The 21797-nt window shown below is 36.0% G+C and overlaps 1 protein-coding gene across 2 annotated transcripts; it reads right to left on the bottom strand.

Annotated features, from left to right (window-relative positions):
- Positions 1–275: 275 nt before the first annotated feature.
- LOC138330434 (tetraspanin-9-like) lies at positions 276–19052 on the bottom strand. 2 transcript variants are annotated; one of them, XM_069278057.1, is made up of 8 exons: positions 18767–19052; positions 16068–16132; positions 10953–11144; positions 10559–10633; positions 6556–6639; positions 2931–3065; positions 1878–1961; positions 276–1006 (listed from the first exon to the last, which is right to left on the bottom strand). In XM_069278057.1, exons 2-8 carry the CDS (start codon positions 16125–16127, stop codon positions 935–937), a joined length of 702 nt encoding a protein of 233 aa, XP_069134158.1. In that variant the 5' UTR covers positions 16128–16132; positions 18767–19052; the 3' UTR covers positions 276–934. The 2 variants fall into 2 exon arrangements, with proteins under 2 accessions (XP_069134158.1, XP_069134157.1); XM_069278056.1 differs by having other exon boundaries at positions 18792–19047.
- Positions 19053–21797: the final 2745 nt, after the last annotated feature.

The raw sequence follows: 21797 nt of genomic DNA, 5'->3' as shown, positions 1-21797 counted from the left end.
TTGTATAGTAAGTATATGTGTTATTTTTGTAGAATCAAAAATATAAAAAAAGATCCTTTACTGACAATAAAACGTTTGAAATGAAAAAAAAAATGTTTAAAACAAACACAGCAAATGATAAAGATCAAACCTAATATCGAAGGAAATCCCAACATACAAGTATTCAAGCTGACCAACAGTTATTTCAAACAAATTACACATTTGGGGGTGGGGGGGTGTCTACTAGGTACATGTATAAAATAACATGTCACAAACAAAATGCAATAAAGACGAAAAAATATACATATATTTATTTTTGAACAAAATATACTAATTGAATGAGTACAATGTACATGTGTATAAATCGTTTGTAATATGTTTATCTGAAAACATTTATCAACCGTTGTGAAAGTCCACTATAACTGTAGACTTCCAATGTTCCTAGTGTTTGGTTATACGGTGATACAAGCAATCTTAGTTCAAGCGATTTTTCCAACTCATGTCAATCGTCAAACATAACCTTCAAAGTATTTTGGCTTATGAATGAAAACGTCACTTTACCTCCACTGTATGGGCGAAAACACATATAAGGTCAACATACAATGACCCTTGTATAATGTCAATGGGATTTTATTTTGTTCGACAATTAAGCTTTGAATGACTTGTAATTTAGGTATGGTATGGTTTTGTAATTTAATTTAATTGGTTTTATGTGCATTATTATACGAAAAGCATAGTTTGTGTTTTAAAGAAATAAACTTTTTTCCATCATTGACAGAGATATGGATGCAATGTTAACTTGAAATGGCAAGAATGCTATGTTAATCTATTTTTAAATCTTTTGTATAAAACTCTGTATGGCCGTGAAGCCAACACCAGGCATACACATCCACACATAGCCAATCAGATTCAGTCTTGTATTGGGTAACCATGGAGACAAGGAAGCAGGAGTTTATCACATGTACCGGTACTTTTTCTCTCGCCTTATGAAGTATATGAGGACTATCGGCATGATGATCAGTATCACCTACAATCAACAATAAACACTCAGTAACAATCATCATTGTCATGTTAACTCATTCACCCCTGAAACAATTGACTATTATAGTCTTTGAACTGGAATAAAGAGGAAAATTGACTTTTTCATGTAATTTTTCATGATCGTTATTGAGTCATGAATAATAACTATAAATTGTTTTATACATTACTGTAATCATTACTTACACACAATATAAAAATTGTCTGGAAAGGCAAAAATTAGACATTAGCTCCGTGAAACCTTGCTTGAAATAATTTTTTTTTAAATGACACTGCTTGAAATAATAAGAAAAACAAAACCTAGATACTGTTAATCACATAAAATTCTTTAATGTTTTACAATGAATTACACCACGGCAGAAATAGAGCGGGTTTGTTTCGAACGAAGTTCCAAGGCAAGAGATTGCTACACCATTTAAAAAGTTCCTTTGATGTGGTCACAGACTCCGTCACAAGTAACATCACCCCATCAATGACATTTTGTCTAGCACTCAAGTCACTCCGACTTACAATTACTCTCAATTAATTGTGAGACAAGTACTTTGCATAGTAAATTAGTTCAATATGAATTATTTCAACATTGTGTCAGTTGTCTCATAGAAACTTTGGGGTTTTTTTTCATTTAAAGCTGCTTCAATAATAGCCAAAAGAACAATGGTCAATTAAATGTTTGCTTTTATCAGCCTACCAACCATTACTTAACTTTTGTCAAAGAAGCAGGAAACAGAAGTATATTTTTGGCCTTAATTACCTAGCAAACAGCAATGGTCAAATAATGTTTGGGTTTTTTTCCAGCCTACCAACCATAACTTAACTTTTGTCAAGGAGGCAGGAAACAGCAGTATAATTGTTAGCCTTACCTGGAGAACAGCTTCAATAATCGCCACAAGAACAATGGTCAGGTAATTCATCTCCAGCCACTCCTTAGCATCATCAAAACAACCCTAAACAAACATTTACCTAAATCAATATTCAACCTCTTACAAGGAAACAAACTATCTTTTGCTTACAAGTTAAAAATCCTTTTTTGTAAGATCCAACAAATGGCAAAACAAACTGCAGATGAAGTTTTTTCGAAAATTGATTACTAAAATATTCCTAAAATACTATTTTTAGATTTCAAAAGATCAATGGTTTTTTTTTACAACCAAGTATGAACATGCCATGTTTTGAAGGTGATGGAAACCAAAGTTACTGTAGATCTAGACTGATTTATAGCCAGTATCAGGCAAATTGACTACCTCAGTAATATCAAGGTGAAATCATATGAGTTTTTTTGCATTTAAAATTCATGTTCAATGATAATGTTATGTAACAAGAGGCTCAGAGGGCCTGTATTGCTCACCTGGTTTATTTAGTAATTATCATAAAAACTCTTGCAGTTTGAAAATTTTTAAAAAATTGGCTCTTTTGGCCACACCATTTTCACCAAAGATGCTACCATTGCAATATAAATGCTATGAAAGGCTTAGTTACAGAGAAAAAGTTGTTTTTATGGAAATTGCCAAACTGACTTTTTTGATCCCACCCCTCAGACCCCCAGGGGTCAGCCCCACCATTTATACAATTTTGAATCCCTACCCCATAAGAATGCTACAAATACAATATGAGTGTTATTCGTACTTAGTTTCATTTATATGGATATAGCCAATTGAACATTTTGATCACCACCTCTCAGGCCCCAAGGGGTAAGCCCTATCATTTGTTTGAATCCCAACTCCATAAATATGTTACTTATGTAATATGAGTGTTATTTCCAATGCTAAATTCAGCGGTTATGAAAAAGAAGTTGATTATGACAGACAGACGGACGACGGAAGACACACGTTGGACATCGCGGTACAGCATAAATGGAGATTGAAAACATGAAAAAATCACTTAATTGTATAATGCTATATGCTATATGTACTTACAATGGTCCATGCCACTTGTGTTCCTGTTGTACCACAGTTCTCAAACCCACAGCAGGAATCTGGAATCCAGGACGGGTTTCTGGGATCAAACACAGAATTCCAGTCGGAGGCGTTGTGTACACCACAGCATTCATACTGCAAAGATCAGAGTAGTCAGAGTTATTATTAGAATAACCATCATTTATCCAATTCATATTGCCTTCTGTCTTATTTATTGTCACATATCTGATAAAATTCGTTTATTTCATATTCATCAATTAAGAAATTAAAACTACATTGTAATATTTTCTATACTAGAAACATTATAGAAATATATATAATTTGCATATGTCAGTGTTATGCACTCTGCTAATTGGATTTATGTGTCATGTGTCTGAGTTTCTGGATAATACCTGCTAAAACAGAGATAAGGAACAGTGACTTGATTACTCAGCATGCATAGTCTACACCCTAACAACAGTACATGTCTGTAAACTTCCACTATAAACTTCTGTTTAGGCTAACAGCAAATTCAAACTGTGATTGACATGTAGGCACCTGATCCTATTTAATACTCACTAAAATTGAAAAAGTAACTTATTTATAATTTTGTTCATAAAACTAATATCATATATGGATTCCTTACTAAACAATAACCACTATGACAGAATTTAAGTTTCATGTTTTCAAGAAAAGTATATATTAAATGAAATTCTTTCCCTGAAGTGAGAGCTGCCAAAATTTTGTATTTCAAGCCATTTTCCCAAGTTGTCTCCCACTTATACCCCATCCCCAGTCTTTAAGGTTAATGTCTTGTTTTGTTTTCTGTCCAAACAGATGTAACACAGATATGGCTTTGGCCAAGAACTGCGGACTTCACTCCTTGTTGGTCCTATCTGGGGTAGTGAGCCAGGAAGATCTAGATAGAGATAAAGTGTCCACAGACCCGGAGATCACATGAAATCTCCCGGACCATGTTGCGAAATGTCTGTGGGAATTCGGAAAACACATCCCAGATTCTCTTTGATGTTTGTAGATCCTTAGGAATATTTAAAGTTATTTATTAGAAACTTTGAGAAAGTATACAAAATCAAAATCATATGTGTGTTTGTACTGCAGTTCTTTTTGTAGTTATATCCAACAGCCGTTTATTCTCAAGGGTAAACATTTTGAGATTTTATGATTATAAAGATGGTATTTTTTTCACTATCAAAATCAGGAGCAGATGCATTAAGATTTAGTATTTTTCTACAGTTACAAAAGTTATTTACTTTACATCGCACCACCACTGAAAAGTATCCGGAAAAAATTCCATGTCACTATATCCTATATGGAATGAAGTACTGATTGTGCATGCACCAAAGGCGAAATAACTTATTTCATAATATTTTTTGTGTTAATTAGACATAAATATGTACACGATTAAACACCAATTATTGTTCAAATGATGAATACCATTTATGCCCTGTCGGCGGTGGAGCATCTTTAATTAAAAAAAAAATTGCGTTTGTATGTGGAAGTGCATATGGTTAATCCGTGACCATAACTTGTTTTGGACATAAATTTTTGTAATTTTACAAAATAGCAAAAAAAAAAAAAAAAAAAAAAAATAATAAGATAGGCTATACAGTATAGTATGAAATCCACAACAAATATGAAAAGAAATGTCCGTGTGAATTAAATTTGTAGCTATTACCTGGCTAAATAAAATACAATACAGTCAAAATATCTTTGATTTTCCTGTATATCAGTTGTACAAATCTATATGTACGTTCAGTTCTCTAGTAATCCAATTTTTATGTTGAAGCTAAAAATTTTAAGAAAGAAGACAGTTTTAAAAGTTGTAATGATGGACCAGTTCTCTAGTAATCCAACTTTTATGTTGAAGCTAAAAATTTTAAGAAAGAAGACAGTTTTAAAAGTTGTAATGATGGACCCGGTGACTTTAATGCATGCTTTTATGAGTGGCTGCAGTTGTATGGTCATATCAGTGTGACCTATGATTGAACCAAATATCTGTGTACAATGGACAATAGATGTGTCCTTGTACAAGGTAACAATTATAACTTTACTACTTTCTGTGTCTGATTAACCAAATCTCCCAGAATTTATGTTAGGTCTACCTCAACTGTTTATAAATTATCTACAGTGGAACCTCCCGAAAACGATCATGGTCGGTGCATATCATTTCGGCCGGTTTAGAGAGGGTTCGGTTTGGAGAAGTGAACCGAATACCGATCATCACGATCCGGATTTAATCGATCGGAAGTCGTTATTTACGTTAGTGCACCGCATGTATGCCTAGTGTTTGTTAAAACCGACCGATGTTGATTGTTAATGTGAATGTTATCACAAAAGAGAGAATCAAACGTTTAAAAGGAATGGATTACAGCAAACTTGACTTTGTTACCGCTTATAAACGTAGTTTAGTTAGTTAGTTGTGTGAATGTTCTTGGGGATGTTCTCGTCTGCAACCTACATACGACCAATCGCTTCCGGTTACGTAAAGAATCAAATTATATGGTCTAATTACACGATGATCAGTCGATGCCGGTCATTATATGACAAAGTCATTTTCTAAAACAATACATGGCTTCGGCTTCTTCATACAGATAATTTACGTTATCTGACAACTACATATGTAAATAATAAAAAAAAACGTGTGATTTGAATACGAAACTTTCTCTTTATTACTAGCTCTGCTTGTTTTCCTACAGTAAACAAACCGCGTGCACATGGTAGACCTTCGTTACATATCTAAACAATAGGCATGATTAAATAATTACACCACCATCTCGGGTATAATTACCGGGTACCTATAGCCTTCACATCTGTATACATGCCCAAGGACATGGCATGCAACAACTATGGTACAGGTACGTGTGTATTTCACGGTCGGTTGATCAGACCTCAATGCAATCTATCGGTGTCGCTCAGGTAAGGCCGGTTTTCAGAAGTGTATTTTAGTTACATTTGACTATTCCGATCTCAAAATCGGTCCGGTATTCGGAATTGGGAGGGATCGGTTTGGGAAGTTTTATATACTATTAATAAAGAGGAATTCAGTCCGTACATGACATCCATGTTCGGTTTCTAGAGGTGATCGGTTTTGAGAAGGTTCGGTTTTGGGAGGTTCCACTGTATAACATATCTGATCGCTGTGATCTCCGATTAGTATTCTGTCTTATTACAGATTGACCTATGTAGATATTGATTGTGACGTCATTACTTTGTGAGCACAAATACGTCGTTTTCTCTGAAAAATCTAAAGTTATGCTCACAAATACCTAATGTAATCAGTGATTTTTTTTTGGTACATTTGGGGCCGAATAAAGGCCCCTTCCCCTAGAGAAATTTTGCTGTATTTTCCCAATTCTTTTGTATATATTTTCCCAAAAAAAAGAAAAATTCCCTAAAATACACATGTTTTAAGAAAGCTAATTAAATTCAGTGTTTTCCCAATTGAAAAGGTACAGGCCCCTGAAACTTGAGTAAGAACAGTCAATGCCTACCAACAAGGGCAGATAACTCTGCAAAGCAAATACAGAATAGTTTACAAGGAAGATCACCTGTTTTTATCACCAGAGGTTGGCAATACTGGATTAATTTTGCAATGATACTGGATTTGTAAAAATGTCTGTATTACCCTTTCTTGGACGGTGTCCCATGCATTGCGTTTTCCTGAATTCTGAAGACCTGTCAACATGTCACCTCTCAAAGCTTCTTCTATCTGTAAAGGAAACAAATTGATTAACACATCTTCTACCACAATCCGTGGTTGCCAAATAAACACTGCAGCTGTTGATTAACTATTTTTTCATACCACACGTGGTATAAACTCTGTACGCATTCTGATTGGCTGACACGGTGAACTTTGACCAACCCACTTATTTCTCAGTGCCAAATCAGCATTTGTCAACGTCATCAATAATAAATTGACGTCATGATTATTTGGCAGGAAGTAAATGGCACGGTTCTACCATGCACATGTTTTTATATAGTTGGACAATGAGAGTTATATTGTGGAGCAGCTTTGAAAAATTAAACTTAATAAAACTTGAAACAAAAAATATTTCATCCTAAATTTGTTCCCAATTAGAAGAACTTGACTCAATGGATTCTTTATTAAATTGAATATAAATTAGTGCCTTTTTGCTGACAAAAATATTATTATATCTTATATGCATATCTCAGCAAATACACATTTTCTTATCGGCTAAAGGCAGATATAATTGTTGTAGAAACAGGTCACACAACTCAAAGTTAAAGCTTGTGTCTTTTGTTACCTTTAAAAAATAACTTAGAATGTAAGCCATCCTACCATGGACCCCAACCTCAAACTTAGAGGTGAAGGTCATGTGGTAGAATGGTAGCCACCCTACCATGTGTAGATTGTCAGTAAGATATAAAGGTATTTATTATTTCTGTAACTTATTTCTGTAGATTGTAAGTCAGATATAAAGGTATTCATTGTTTCTGTAACTTATTTCTGTAGATTGTAAGTCAGATATAAAGGTATTCATTGTTTCTGTACCTTATTTCTGTAGATTGTCAGTAAGATATAAAGGTATTTATTGTTTCTGTAACTTATTTCTGTAGATTGTAAGTCAGATATAAAGGTATTCATTGTTTCTGTAACTTATTTCTGTAGATTGTCAGTAAGATATAAAGGTATTTATTGTTTCTGTAACTTATTTCTGTAGATTGTAAGTCAGATATAAAGGTATTCATTGTTTCTGTAACTTATTTCTGTAGATTGTAAGTCAGATATAAAGGTATTCATTGTTTCTGTATACTTTTTTCTGTAGATTGTAAGTCAGATATAAAGGTATTCATTGTTTCTGTAACTTATTTCTGTAGATTGTCAGTAAGATATAAAGGTATTTATTGTTTCTGTAACTTATTTCTGTAGATTGTCAGTAAGATATAAATGTATTCATTGTTTCTGTAACTTATTTCTGTAGATTGTCAGTCAGATATAAAGGTATTCATTGTTTCTGTAACTTATTTCTGTAGATTGTCAGTAAGATATAAAATGTATTCATTGTTTCTGTAACTTATTTCTGTAGATTGTCAGTAAGATATAAATGTATTCATTGTTTCTGTACCTTATTTCTGTAGATTGTCAGTAAGATATAAGTGTATTCATTGTTTCTGTAACTTATTTCTGTAGATTGTCAGTAAGATATAAAGTATTATTGTTTCTGTAACTTATTTCTGTAGATTGTCAGTAAGATATAAGTTTATTTATTTTCTGTAACTTATTTCTGTAGATTGTCAGTAAGATATAAATGTATTCATTGTTTCTGTACCTTATTTCTGTAGATTGTCAGTAAGATATAAGTGTATTCATTGTTTCTGTAACTTATTTCTGTAGATTGTCAGTAAGATATAAATGTATTTATTGTTTCTGTAACTTATTTCTGTAGATTGTCAGTAAGATATAAAGGTATTCATTGTTTCTGTAACTTATTTCTGTAGATTGTCAGTAAGATATAAAGTATTCATTATTTTGTAACTTATTTCTGTAACTATTGTCAGTAAGATATAATGTATTTATTGTTTCTGCTGTAACTTATTTCTGTAGATTGTCAGTAAGATATAAGTGTATTCATTGTTTCTGTAACTTATTTCTGTAGATTGTCAGTAAGATATAAAGGTATTTATTGTTTCTGTAACTTATTTCTGTAGATTGTCAGTAAGTATAAGGTATTTGTTCTGTAACTTATTTCTTAGATTGTCAGTAAGATATAAAGTATTCATTGTTTCTGTAACTTATTTCTGTAGATTGTCAGTAAGATATAAAGGTATTTCATTGTTTCTGTAACTTATTTCTGTAGATTGTCAGTAAGATATAAATGTATTTATTGTTTCTGTAACTTATTTCTGTAGATTGTCAGTAAGATATAAAGGTATTTATTGTTTCTGTAACTTATTTCTGTAGATTGTCAGTAAGATATAAATGTATTCATTGTTTCTGTAACTTATTTCTGTAGATTGTCAGTAAGATATAAAGGTATTTATTGTTTCTGTAACTTATTTCTGTAGATTGTCAGTAAGATATAAATGTATTCATTGTTTCTGTAACTTATTTCTGTAGATTGTCAGTAAGATATAAATGTATTTATTGTTTCTGTAACTTATTTCTGTAGATTGTCATTGTCAGTAAGATATAAAGGTATTCATTTTTTTCTGTAACTTATTTCTGTAGATTGTCAGTAAGATATAAGATTATGTTTCGTATTTCATTGTTTCTGTATTTATTTTTCTGTAGATTGTCAGTAAGATATAAAGGTATTCATTGTTTCTGTAACTTATTTCTGTAGATTGTCAGTAAGATATAAATGTATTTATTGTTTCTGTAACTTATTTCTGTAGATTGTCAGTAAGATATAAAGGTATTCATTGTTTCTGTACCTTATTTCTGTAGATTGTCAGTAAGATATAAATGTATTCATTGTTTCTGTAACTTATTTCTGTAGATTGTCAGTAAGATATAAGGTATTATTGTTTCTGTAACTTATTTCGTAGATTGTATAAGACTGTATTATCTGTAGATTGTCAGTAAGATATAAAGGTATTCATTGTTTCTGTAACTTATTTCTGTAGATTGTCAGTAAGATATAAGTGTATTCATTGTTTCTGTACCTTATTTCTGTAGATTGTCAGTAAGATATAAATGTATTTATTGTTTCTGTAACTTATTTCTGTAGATTGTCAGTAAGATATAAAAGTATTTATTGTTTCTGTAACTTATTTCTGTAGATTGTCAGTAAGATATAAAGGTATTCATTGTTTCTGTAACTTATTTCTGTAGATTGTCAGTAAGATATAAATGTATTTATTGTTTCTGTAACTTATTTCTGTAGATTGTCAGTAAGATATAAGTATTATTGTTTCTGTATATTTCTGTAGATTGTCAGTAAGATTAAGGTATTCATTGTTTCTGTAACTTATTTCTGTAGATTGTCAGTAAGATATAAAGGTATTTATTGTTTCTGTAACTTATTTCTGTAGATTGTCAGTAAGATATAAAGGTATTCATTTTTTGTTTATTTCTGTAATTGTCATAAATATATTATTTATTTTTCTGTAATTGTAGATTGTCAGTAAGATATAAATGTATTCATTGTTTCTGTAACTTATTTCTGTAGATTGTCAGTAAGATATAAAGGTATTTATTAACTTATTTCTGTAACTTATAAAGTATTCTGTAGATTGTCAGTAAGATATAAATGTATTTATTGTTTCTGTAACTTATTTCTGTAGATTGTCAGTAAGATATAAAGGTATTTATTTTTCTGTAACTTATTTCTGAGATTTGTCTGTATATTTCGTAATTGAGTAAGATATAAATGTATTTATTGTTTCTGTAACTTATTTCTGTAGATTGTCAGTAAGATATAAATGTATTCATTGTTTCTGTACTTATTTCTGTATTGTCTGTAGATTGTCAGTAAGTAGATATAAAGGTATTTTTATTGTTTCTGTAACTTATTTCTGTAGATTGTCAGTAAGATATAAATGTATTCATTGTTTCTGTAACTTATTTCTGTAGATTGTCAGTAAGATATAAAGGTATTTATTGTTTCTGTAACTTATTTCTGTAGATTGTAAGTCAGATATAAAGGTATTCATTGTTTCTGTACCTTATTTCTGTAGATTGCTCCTGTGATTCCTGCGGCTAACTCCATACAAAAGATCAGGATAACACAAATCAGATACTGAAACAAACAGCAGATCATTAGACATGTACTGCAGGTATTTTATTATTCAGTGATTTCGTCCAAGTGATATTTTTGCATTAATCCATTGTGACATCATTTGCATTACATTTAGCGTTTAAGTTCTTTGAAATCCAGGCTGTTTAATTATGTGATAAAAAGTATCTTGAATTCATGTTCATTTAAGATCCTTTATGTATTTATTGAACCGCTACAATACAGGACAGGATGGACTTGGGAAACTCTAGGCCTAAACGCCCCATTATATACAGTCTATATATCTGTTACCGTTATTAAGTTATATAAGAAAACTGCTTACAACACCTAGCACACACTGATTCTGAAGTCGCTCCCCAATCAGTCCTATAACAGCCACGACCACCACGATGATTCCAGCCGACACCATCAACGCTGTAGCAAAGTTGAACTCCCTACTGTCCAAAACCTCTGTGAAGTCAGACCGCGACACTTTCAGGTAGATTCCTGCGATGAAAATTCCGACTCCCATCAGCTGTGATAAAGAAAAGGAATATGAATTGCTACTAAATGGATTCTTTGTGAAATACGCATTGTGACCATTATTTAAAAGTTCATCGAGAAAAGTATTTTTTTGAAACCTGGAATATGTTGTGATGCTAGGTATAGTGAGTACCAACTATTACACGATGGGTCAGGGAAGGTAAGCGAGTACAACTATTACACCATGGGTCAGGGAAGGTAAGCGAGTACAACTATTACACGATGGGTCAGGGAAGGTAAGCGAGTACAACTATTACACGATGGGTCAGGGAAGGTAAGCGAGTACAACTTTACACCATGGGTCAGGGAAGGTAAGCGAGTACAACTATTATACAATGGGTCAGGGAAGGTAAGCGAGTACAACTATTACACCATGGGTCAGGGAAGGTAAGCGAGTACAACTATTACACCATGAGTCAGGGAAGGTAAGCGAGTACAACTATTACACCACGGGTCAGGGAAGGTAAGCGAGTACAACTATTACACCATGGGTCAGGGAAGGTAAGCGAGTACAACTATTACACCATGGGTCAGGGAAGGTAAGCGAGTACAACTATTACACCATGGGTCAGGGAAGGTAAGCGAGTACAACTATTACACCATGGGTCAGGGAAGGTAAGCGAGTACAACTATTACACCATGGGTCAGGGAAGGTAAGCGAGTACAACTATTACACCATGGGTCAGGGAAGGTAAGCGAGTACAACTATTACACCATGGGTCAGGGAAGGTAAGCGAGTACAACTATTACACCATGGGTCAGGGAAGGTAAGCGAGTACAACTATTTACACCATGGGTCAGGGAAGGTAAGCGAGTACAACTATTACACCATGGGTCAGGGAAGGTAAGCGAGTACAACTATTACACCATGGGTCAGGGAAGGTAAGCGAGTACAACTATTACACCATGGGTCAGGGAAGGTAAGCGAGTACAACTATTACACCATGGGTCAGGGAAGGTAAGCGAGTACAACTATTACACCATGGGTCAGGGAAGGTAAGCGAGTACAACTTTACACCATGGGTCAGGGAAGGTAAGCGAGTACAACTATTACACCATGGGTCAGGGAAGGTAAGCGAGTACAACTATTACACCATGGGTCAGGGAAGGTAAGCGAGTACAACTATTACACCATGGGTCAGGGAAGGTAAGCGAGTACAACTATTACACCATGGGTCAGGGAAGGTAAGCGAGTACAACTATTACACCATGGGTCAGGGAAGGTAAGCGAGTACAACTATTACACCATGGGTCAGGGAAGGTAAGCGAGTACAACTATTACACCATGGGTCAGGGAAGGTAAGCGAGTACAACTATTACACCATGGGTCAGGGAAGGTAAGCGAGTACAACTATTACACCATGGGTCAGGGGAAGGTAAGCGAGTACAACTATTACACGATGGGTCAGGGAAGGTAAGCGAGTACAACTATTACACCATGGGTCAGGGAAGGTAAGCGAGTACAACTATTACACGATGGGTCAGGGAAGGTAAGCGAGTACAACTATTACACCATGGGTCAGGGAAGGTAAGCGAGTACAACTATTACACCATGGGTCAGGGAAGGTAAGCGAGTACAACTATTACACCATGGGTCAGGGAAGGTAAGCGAGTACAACTATTACACCATGGGTCAGGGAAGGTAAGCGAGTACAACTATTACACCATGGGTCAGGGAAGGTAAGCGAGTACAACTATTACACCATGGGTCAGGGAAGGTAAGCGAGTACAACTATTACACCATGGGTCAGGGAAGGTAAGCGAGTACAACTATTACACCATGGGTCAGGGAAGGTAAGCGAGTACAACTATTACACCATGGGTCAGGGAAGGTAAGCGAGTACAACTATTACACCATGGGTCAGGGAAGGTAAGCGAGTACAACTATTACACCATGGGTCAGGGAAGGTAAGCGAGTACAACTATTACACCATGGGTCAGGGAAGGTAAGCGAGTACAACTATTACACCATGGGTCAGGGAAGGTAAGCGAGTACAACTATTACACCATGGGTCAGGGAAGGTAAGCGAGTACAACTATTACACCATGGGTCAGGGAAGGTAAGCGAGTACAACTATTACACCATGGGTCAGGGAAGGTAAGCGAGTACAACTATTACACCATGGGTCAGGGAAGGTAAGCGAGTACAACTATTACACCATGGGTCAGGGAAGGTAAGCGAGTACAACTATTACACCATGGGTCAGGGAAGGTAAGCGAGTACAACTATTACACCATGGGTCAGGGAAGGTAAGCGAGTACAGCGGAGCGAGTACAACTATTACACCATGGGTCAGGGAAGGTAAGCGAGTACAACTATTACACCATGGGTCAGGGAAGGTAAGCGAGTACAACTATTACACCATGGGTCAGGGAAGGTAAGCGAGTACAACTATTACACATGGGTCAGGGAAGGTAAGCGAGTACAACTATTACACCATGGGTCAGGGAAGGTAAGCGAGTACAACTATTACACCATGGCAGGAAGGTAAGCGAGTACAACTACACACAGGGAAGGTAAGCGAGTACAACTATTACACATGGGTCAGGGAAGGTAAGCGAGTACAACTATTACACCATGGGTCAGGGAAGGTAAAGGAGTACAACTATTACACCATGGGTCAGGGAAGGTAAGCGAGTACAACTATTACACCATGGGTCAGGGAAGGTAAGCGAGTACAACTATTACACCATGGGTCAGGGAAGGTAAGCGAGTACAACTATTACACCATGGGTCAGGGAAGGTAAGCGAGTACAACTATTACACCATGGGTCAGGGAAGGTAAGCGAGTACAACTATTACACCATGGGTCAGGAAGGTAAGCGAGTACAACTATTACACCATGGGTCAGGGAAGGTAAGCGAGTACAACTATTACACCATGGGTCAGGGAAGGTAAGCGAGTACAACTATTACACCATGGGTCAGGGAAGGTAAGCGAGTACAACTATTACACCATGGGTCAGGGAAGGTAAGCGAGTACAACTATTACACCATGGGTCAGGGAAGGTAAGCGAGTACAACTATTACACCATGGGTCAGGGAAGGTAAGCGAGTACAACTATTACACCATGGGTCAGGGAAGGTAAGCGAGTACAACTATTACACGATGGGTCAGGGAAGGTAAGCGAGTACAACTATTACACCATGGGTCAGGGAAGGTAAGCGAGTACAACTATTACACCATGGGTCAGGGAAGGTAAGCGAGTACAACTATTACACCATGGGTCAGGGAAGGTAAGCGAGTACAACTATTACACCATGGGTCAGGGAAGGTAAGCGAGTACAACTATTACACCATGGGTCAGGGAAGGTAAGCGAGTACAACTATTACACCATGGGTCAGGGAAGGTAAGCGAGTACAACTATTACACCATGGGTCAGGGAAGGTAAGCGAGTACAACTATTACACCATGGGTCAGGGAAGGTAAGCGAGTACAACTATTACACCATGGGTCAGGGAAGGTAAGCGAGTACAACTATTACACCATGGGTCAGGGAAGGTAAGCGAGTACAACTATTACACCATGGGTCAGGGAAGGTAAGCGAGTACAACTATTACACCATGGGTCAGGGAAGGTAAGCGAGTACAACTATTACACCATGGGTCAGGGAAGGTAAGCGAGTACAACTATTACACATGGGTCAGGGAAGGTAAGCGAGTACAACTATTACACCATGGGTCAGGGAAGGTAAGCGAGTACAACTATTACACCATGGGTCAGGGAAGGTAAGCGAGTACAACTATTACACCATGGTCAGGAGGTAGCAGGGAAGGTAAGCGAGTACAACTATTACACCATGGGTCAGGGAAGGTAAGCGAGTACAACTATTACACCATGGGTCAGGGAAGGTAAGCGAGTACAACTATTACACCATGGGTCAGGGAAGGTAAGCGAGTACAACTATTACACATAGGGAGTTACAAATTACACCATGGGTCAGGGAAGGTAAGCGAGTACAACTATTACACCATGGGTCAGGGAAGGTAAGCGAGTACAACTATTACACCATGGGTCAGGGAAGGTAAGCGAGTACAACTATTACACCATGGGTCAGGGAAGGTAAGCGAGTACAACTATTACACCATGGGTCAGGGAAGGTAAGCGAGTACAACTATTACACCATGGGTCAGGGAAGGTAAGCGAGTACAACTATTACACCATGGGTCAGGGAAGGTAAGCGAGTACAACTATTACACCATGGGTCAGGGAAGGTAAGCGAGTACAACTATTACACCATGGGTCAGGGAAGGTAAGCGAGTACAACTATTACACCATGGGTCAGGGAAGGTAAGCGAGTACAACTATTACACCATGGGTCAGGGAAGGTAAGCGAGTACAACTATTACACCATGGGTCAGGGAAGGTAAGCGAGTACAACTATTACACCATGGGTCAGGGAAGGTAAGCGAGTACAACTATTACACCATGGGTCAGGAAGGTAGCGGACAGGGTCAAAGGTAAGCGAGTACAACTATTACACCATGGGTCAGGAAGGTAAGCGAGTACAACTATTACACCATGGGTCAGGGAAGGTAAGCGAGTACAACACTATTACACGATGGGTCAGGGAAGGTAAGCGAGTACAACTATTACACGATGGGTCAGGGAAGGTAAGCGAGTACAACTATTACACGATGGGTCAGGGAAGTAAGCAAGTACAACTATTACACCATGGGTCAGGGAAGGTAAGCGAGTACAACTATTACACCATGGGTCAGGGAAGGTAAGCGAGTACAACTATTACACGATGGGCAGGGAAGGTAAGCAAGTACAACTATTACACAGGTCAAATATACATTTATGAAATTCAATCTGTTTCCCAACTTTGAAAATGAAACCATGATCAGCGGGGGATATTCCTCCAAATGGTACAAAACACACAACTTTTTATAAGTCAATGTAATACTTACAAGAAAAATGAAGTCGCATACAAGAAAGACAACTCGCGCTGCCTTGTTTCCAGTCGTCATCTTGTCTATAAAAAAGAAGAAAAACAAAGATAACAATACAATTATGTCAAAATACATATCTTTATAAATATTTTTGTATATTTTATCAGAGTCACAGAAATGCCATATATATGATAGTTACTATTGTTTATACCAACTGATTCCTTTGGTACAGTTCTCTTCACTGTTGCTGCACTATGCAAGAAAACTAATCCACGGCCTGAAGTGGATATTTACGGGTATCATATATTGAACAGCAGAAATTTATGGGCCTTAGTGCTTACCCATTTTGAAATACATACGTAGAATTTTATACATTTGGAACATTGGTAAACTTGAAAGTACAGTTAACCTGTCTATAAAAACCACTGAAATACAGTGTTTATAGCCAAGTTAGGTATAGTCTGTATAATCAAATAATGTAACTAGGCCTTTGGAAGGTCACTAAGGCCATTTTGACTGTGAACATAGGCCATACATACTTTTGCATGTTATAATAACTTTTACAAGTTACATATTTAATTCCAATATTAAGATTTTCTTCCTTTTAAATAAAATACTATACAGGAGCTCAATCTGAAACTCTACTCTTTAATAGCAGGTCGTCTGTACATGCATACAATTTTTGACATTTTTTTTGCAAAGCAAAAGTAATGTGTTTATTTCTATGTTTCATATCAATGGGCTTCCGTACTACAGTTTTTTGTATTAAAAACTGTAATAATCTGATGCCTGATTTTCAATCTTTATAAACATTGCATTTTAAGTGCAGTTACATTGTTTTCAGGTTATTGGGTCTTTGGTCTACTGTGACTAACGGGCTTAAAATTCAGACTCATAACAAAGCCTTAGGACTACAGTCTTCAGATTATAGGGCGTTTAGACTTACAGATCATGGGAACTATAGGGCGTAATTAGGAATACTGGTCCTTCGGACTATAGGGCCTAATTAGGAATACTGCGCCTTCGGAATATAGGGCCTAATTAGGAATACTAGGTCTTCGGATTATATGGCCTAATTAGGAATACTGGGCCTTCCAACTATAGGGCCTAATTAGGAATACTGGGCCTTCGGACTAAAGGGCCTAATTAGGAATACTGGACCTTCAGGCTAAGGGCCAAATTATAGGAATACTATGCCTTCAGACTATAGGGCCTAATTAGTAATAATGGGCCTTTGATTTTAGGGCATAATTAGGAATACTGGGCTTCAACTATAGGGCCTAAATTAGGAATACTGGTCCTTCAGACTATAGGGCCTAATTAAGAATACTGGGCCTTCAGACTAAAGGGCCTAAGTAGGAATACTGGGCCTTCAGGCTAAGGGCCAAATTATAGGAATACTATGCCTTCAGACTATAGGGCCTAATTAGTAATAATGGGCCTTTGATTTTAGGGCATAATTAGGAATACTGGGCTTCAACTATAGGGCCTAAATTAGGAATACTGGTCCTTCAGACTATAGGGCCTAATTAAGAATACTGGGCCTTCAGACTAAAGGGCCTAAGTAGGAATACTGGGCCTTCGGGCTAAGGGCCAAATTATAGGAATACTAGCCTTCGGTCTATAGGGCCTAATTAGGAATACTGGGCCTTCGGACTGTTGGTCCTATTTAAGAATACTGGGCCTTCGGAATTTCAGACTGCAATTAAATTAAGGTCTTCAAACTATAGGGATTCTGAAAGAAATTAAAAGGCAGTCACCAAGAAACAGATGTCATTCAGACAAACAGATGACATGTACTACCTAGACTATAAAGGCTTTATTTATTTTGATTTATACAATTAGTTTTAATTTATGTATTAAAATAAAATGTAATAATCAGGTTGGGGACCATCCCGTATATGCAGGATAGTCCTGCATTTGAGTAATAGTCCTGTATTTGAGGGATAAATTTGTTACTCAAATGCAGGATTATGTGAAATGAAAATGGATAAAGTTGTTTTAAAAAATTGTATCAAAAAAGGGCGTCATCATTTTCAGATACCCATATAACTAATTGAAAACTTTATGTATTTGTTTATGAACTATTGAATTCTATTATCCCACTTTGTAATAAAGTGACAACTTAGATGCTCTCCATAGACTACAGTGTATAGCCATCAGGGAAATTTAGTGCAAATGTCATGGTTGATTGACTTTTGCCTGTGTTCTATTTTTAGCCCCATAGTAAGCAATAGAGGTGATTTTGTTTGTGACTTTTACAAACATTTAGATGATGAAATTTGTTTCCATTTGAGTAATAATGTGGAAAGTTGTATTAGTGATAATGCCATATAAAAATTATGATGCCCTTTTTTGATGACAATGTTTAAATCAACTTTATCACTTTTCATTTCATAGAATCCTGCAAAATTATCCCTCAAATACAGGACTATTACTCAAATGCAGGACTATCCTGCATAAACGGGATGGTCCCCAACCTGATAATAGATGTTAAGTGACAAAATTACATATTGAGTATCGATTGAACATAAACATAATATAAGTGGTAAAATGAAATTAACTTAACAACCTGGTATAATTAACTCAAAACCAATGAAAGAGAAATTATCAACAGACCTGATATCCTTATTTATACACGTACAACTCCCAAATGTACATTTATCTGTAGACATTGTAATAAATTTTAAAAAAAACCCGATAAATCTAAAGATTACCTGAACACCAGAAGATGATACTTACTGTGTAGAAGTCAACTGGATGTTATAACGAAACCCACAACAATATCACAACGAAACAGGTCCAACCGATCCCGGTGTTGACGTCTGCTAAAAATAGACATAGATCTATTCAGTGCAAAACCTGTTTGACGAGTTTCTGATATTTTGGCAAAACAACCAAACGCAGATAAAAATGAGTTCAAATCACAGAAATACCATTTGCATATAAGAAAATGGTTTTCTATTTCATTTCGTATCCCTCCACTTAGTGCCAACGACGAAAAGGTCATTTTCGTATGCTCCATTCTGAACGAAAGTAAAAAATGTAAACAGGAAGCACGTGTTGATATTGAAGAGCGCCACCTATCCATGATACCGGAAGTAGAAATCACACGAGTGAAGTGAAGTTGCATGTTTTGTACCAGTTGTGCATAATTTTCGGTATGTATGTTTAATAAATGTTTGTATATACTTGAATGATAGTAACAGGTCGAGATTTTGAGATCTACATAACATTATGATATAAATAGTAAAAGCATAAATATACTTCAGATTTCAAACCAGGGACATTTGATACACATGATATGATATTGGATCTAACGTTAATGACTCTGTTTCACGTTCTCAATGATTCTGTCCACAGGGCCATGTATAGTCTCAATATGAAAAAATAGCCAGAAATACATATGTTTATTTATATGTATTTCTGGCTATTTTTTCATTTAGAGATTATACATGACTCTGTGTTCTGTCCATGATAAACACTGTATAACTTGCAGTAGTATAAAAAGCAGAAACATTTGTATATTCTTGAAAATAGTAACCTCTATACAATATGAAACAGATCTACAATTTGCCTATATCTGAAGCTGTTTATTGTTTATTTTGATGACTGTATCTTTATTAGGGTTCAAGAATGATTATTCCAATCCGGTGTTTCACATGTGGGAAGGTGATAGGGAACAAATGGGAAGCTTACCTTGGACTCCTACAGGTTGAATACACAGAAGGGTACGTATTGACAGGAACATATAGTGCAGTATGTTTCTAAGTAAAAAGTTTGAGTCCAACATGGCTGTTACGTAACTGGTTCTTTCGAACCAAAACTTATATCCCTGTTACCTTTCATTGAGGTCTTTTTATCGATTTTCATCGCTTCAACCTATCACAATAATGTCTCGGTTCAACAACACTGAGTAAATAATGACTTCACTTTACCATGTTGGACTCCTCACTCTGGTATTAATACATGTTTTCTGATGTATTTACTTTGATCCCTTGTGAGTCCTCAGGCCTCCTGTGGGATCCAAATAAACATTATCAAATATGATCTGTACATATATCCATTTGGATCTATGGCTGGTTCCATCCTGTTCTTGACAAAATTCCAAGACATGTGCCTCTGTTATGTATATTGTTTCTGTGTATTATTTACGTAATTATTGTAGTTGGCTGTAATGATTTAGACAACATAACTGGAGGTCAGAGGAAGGACCAAGTAAGGAAAAAATAATACACATTCCTGTGCCGTGACATCAAATCCGGGTCTCCAGTGTGAGAAACTACAGCTTTGCTGATTCGTTATTTGAAGCAGATAATATGATGGTATTTGTTTGTATTTTCAGCGATGCCCTTGATGCCCTGGGACTGAAGCGATATTGTTGTCGAAGGATGTTGCTGGCTCATGTTGACCTTATTGAGAAACTACTCAACTATGCTCCCTTGGAAAAGTGATGAAAATGTTATTAAAAAAATTGTGACAATGTTGTCCATTCTGATTCAAAATTCCGGGAAGATATTAAGGACATCAAAGAAGAAAACTAATTTGAACATCATCTGAACTTGATTATACTGAAGTGCTTATGAAAAAACAAAAAAGGTTTAGAAAAACAACTTTACAAATGGAAATACACATATAGTGTATAGCTAAATGCACTTACTGACAGAGAAAAATGAACATTTTGATGTTTTTATTGCATTTGATTATGAAAGTTGGTGTGACAGGAATTTGACAATGTTTCAATCCCGAGTAGATTACCTGAAGCTTCAGCATGTTGGTAGATGTGTGAGTATAACTGATAATAAAATGGAAAAGGACTGGTGAGTGCCTAGTGGAGGTGTGAGATAGTGAGATAGTGAGATGCGAGATAGAGATGATGACTGATGTTTTATACTGATTTTGTTAAGATGGTAATAAATGTTGTGTGTACACGAAAAGTAAAATGAAGATTTTTATAGTTTTCTTTATACATGTAAAAGTAATTGAAAAAATGAGTTATCTCCCCTATACCATTGTGAAAAATGATCACTGTTCCGTAATTTCTTCTCTGGTGTTGACAGGCACGTTGCTACCATATAGACTCTGGTACTCCAGTGCATCCACATCATTTTCATATTCATTTAAGAATTAATACTGATATTGTTTTTACACAAAATTATAAGAAGCAAGATTTCTCTTCACTAGTATGACAAGCTATACTATAGATAAACAAGCTAAGAGGCCCAAGGGCCTAAACGATCATCTGACTACCTTGGCAGTAATTATATAGGGAATTAATTAGGTATAGTGTCATGGTAGCCATCTTCGATTTGGGATCAACCAGAGATGTAACAACACTTTGTCGGGACCATGTCAGGATCATTTCATGCAAGTTTCAGCCAAATAGCACCGGTAAAACCACCTTCACCTACCAAGCGATACCGACATACGTCGATGATCCCTTAGCCTCTTGACCCTTTGAGAATCGACAGCACAATCAGAGCACTCTGATTGGCCAGAATTTACGTCATCGACCAGTAACAGGACTAGTGGAAATTTTTACCACCACAAGGCAGCAGTAGTGAAGCACCGTAAAAGCGGCGGATTCTGTCAATGCCAGTAAGGAGTGTAATGGATTATCTTGCCTTGACAGGTGAAGATGCGGTAAAAATTGAAAAGGAGTTCAAAATGTGTTTTCAAGATGGCGCCTATGACGGCCATCTTTGATTTCGGATCAACACGAAAAATAACAACACTCTGTTGTGGCCA

The sequence above is a fragment of the Argopecten irradians genome, chromosome 8, assembly GCF_041381155.1.
Source record: "Argopecten irradians isolate NY chromosome 8, Ai_NY, whole genome shotgun sequence".
NCBI classification, from domain to species: Eukaryota; Metazoa; Mollusca; class Bivalvia; order Pectinida; family Pectinidae; genus Argopecten; species Argopecten irradians.
The sequence above is the reverse complement of the archived record's forward strand: the minus strand, read 5'-3'. Positions and strand labels throughout refer to the sequence as shown.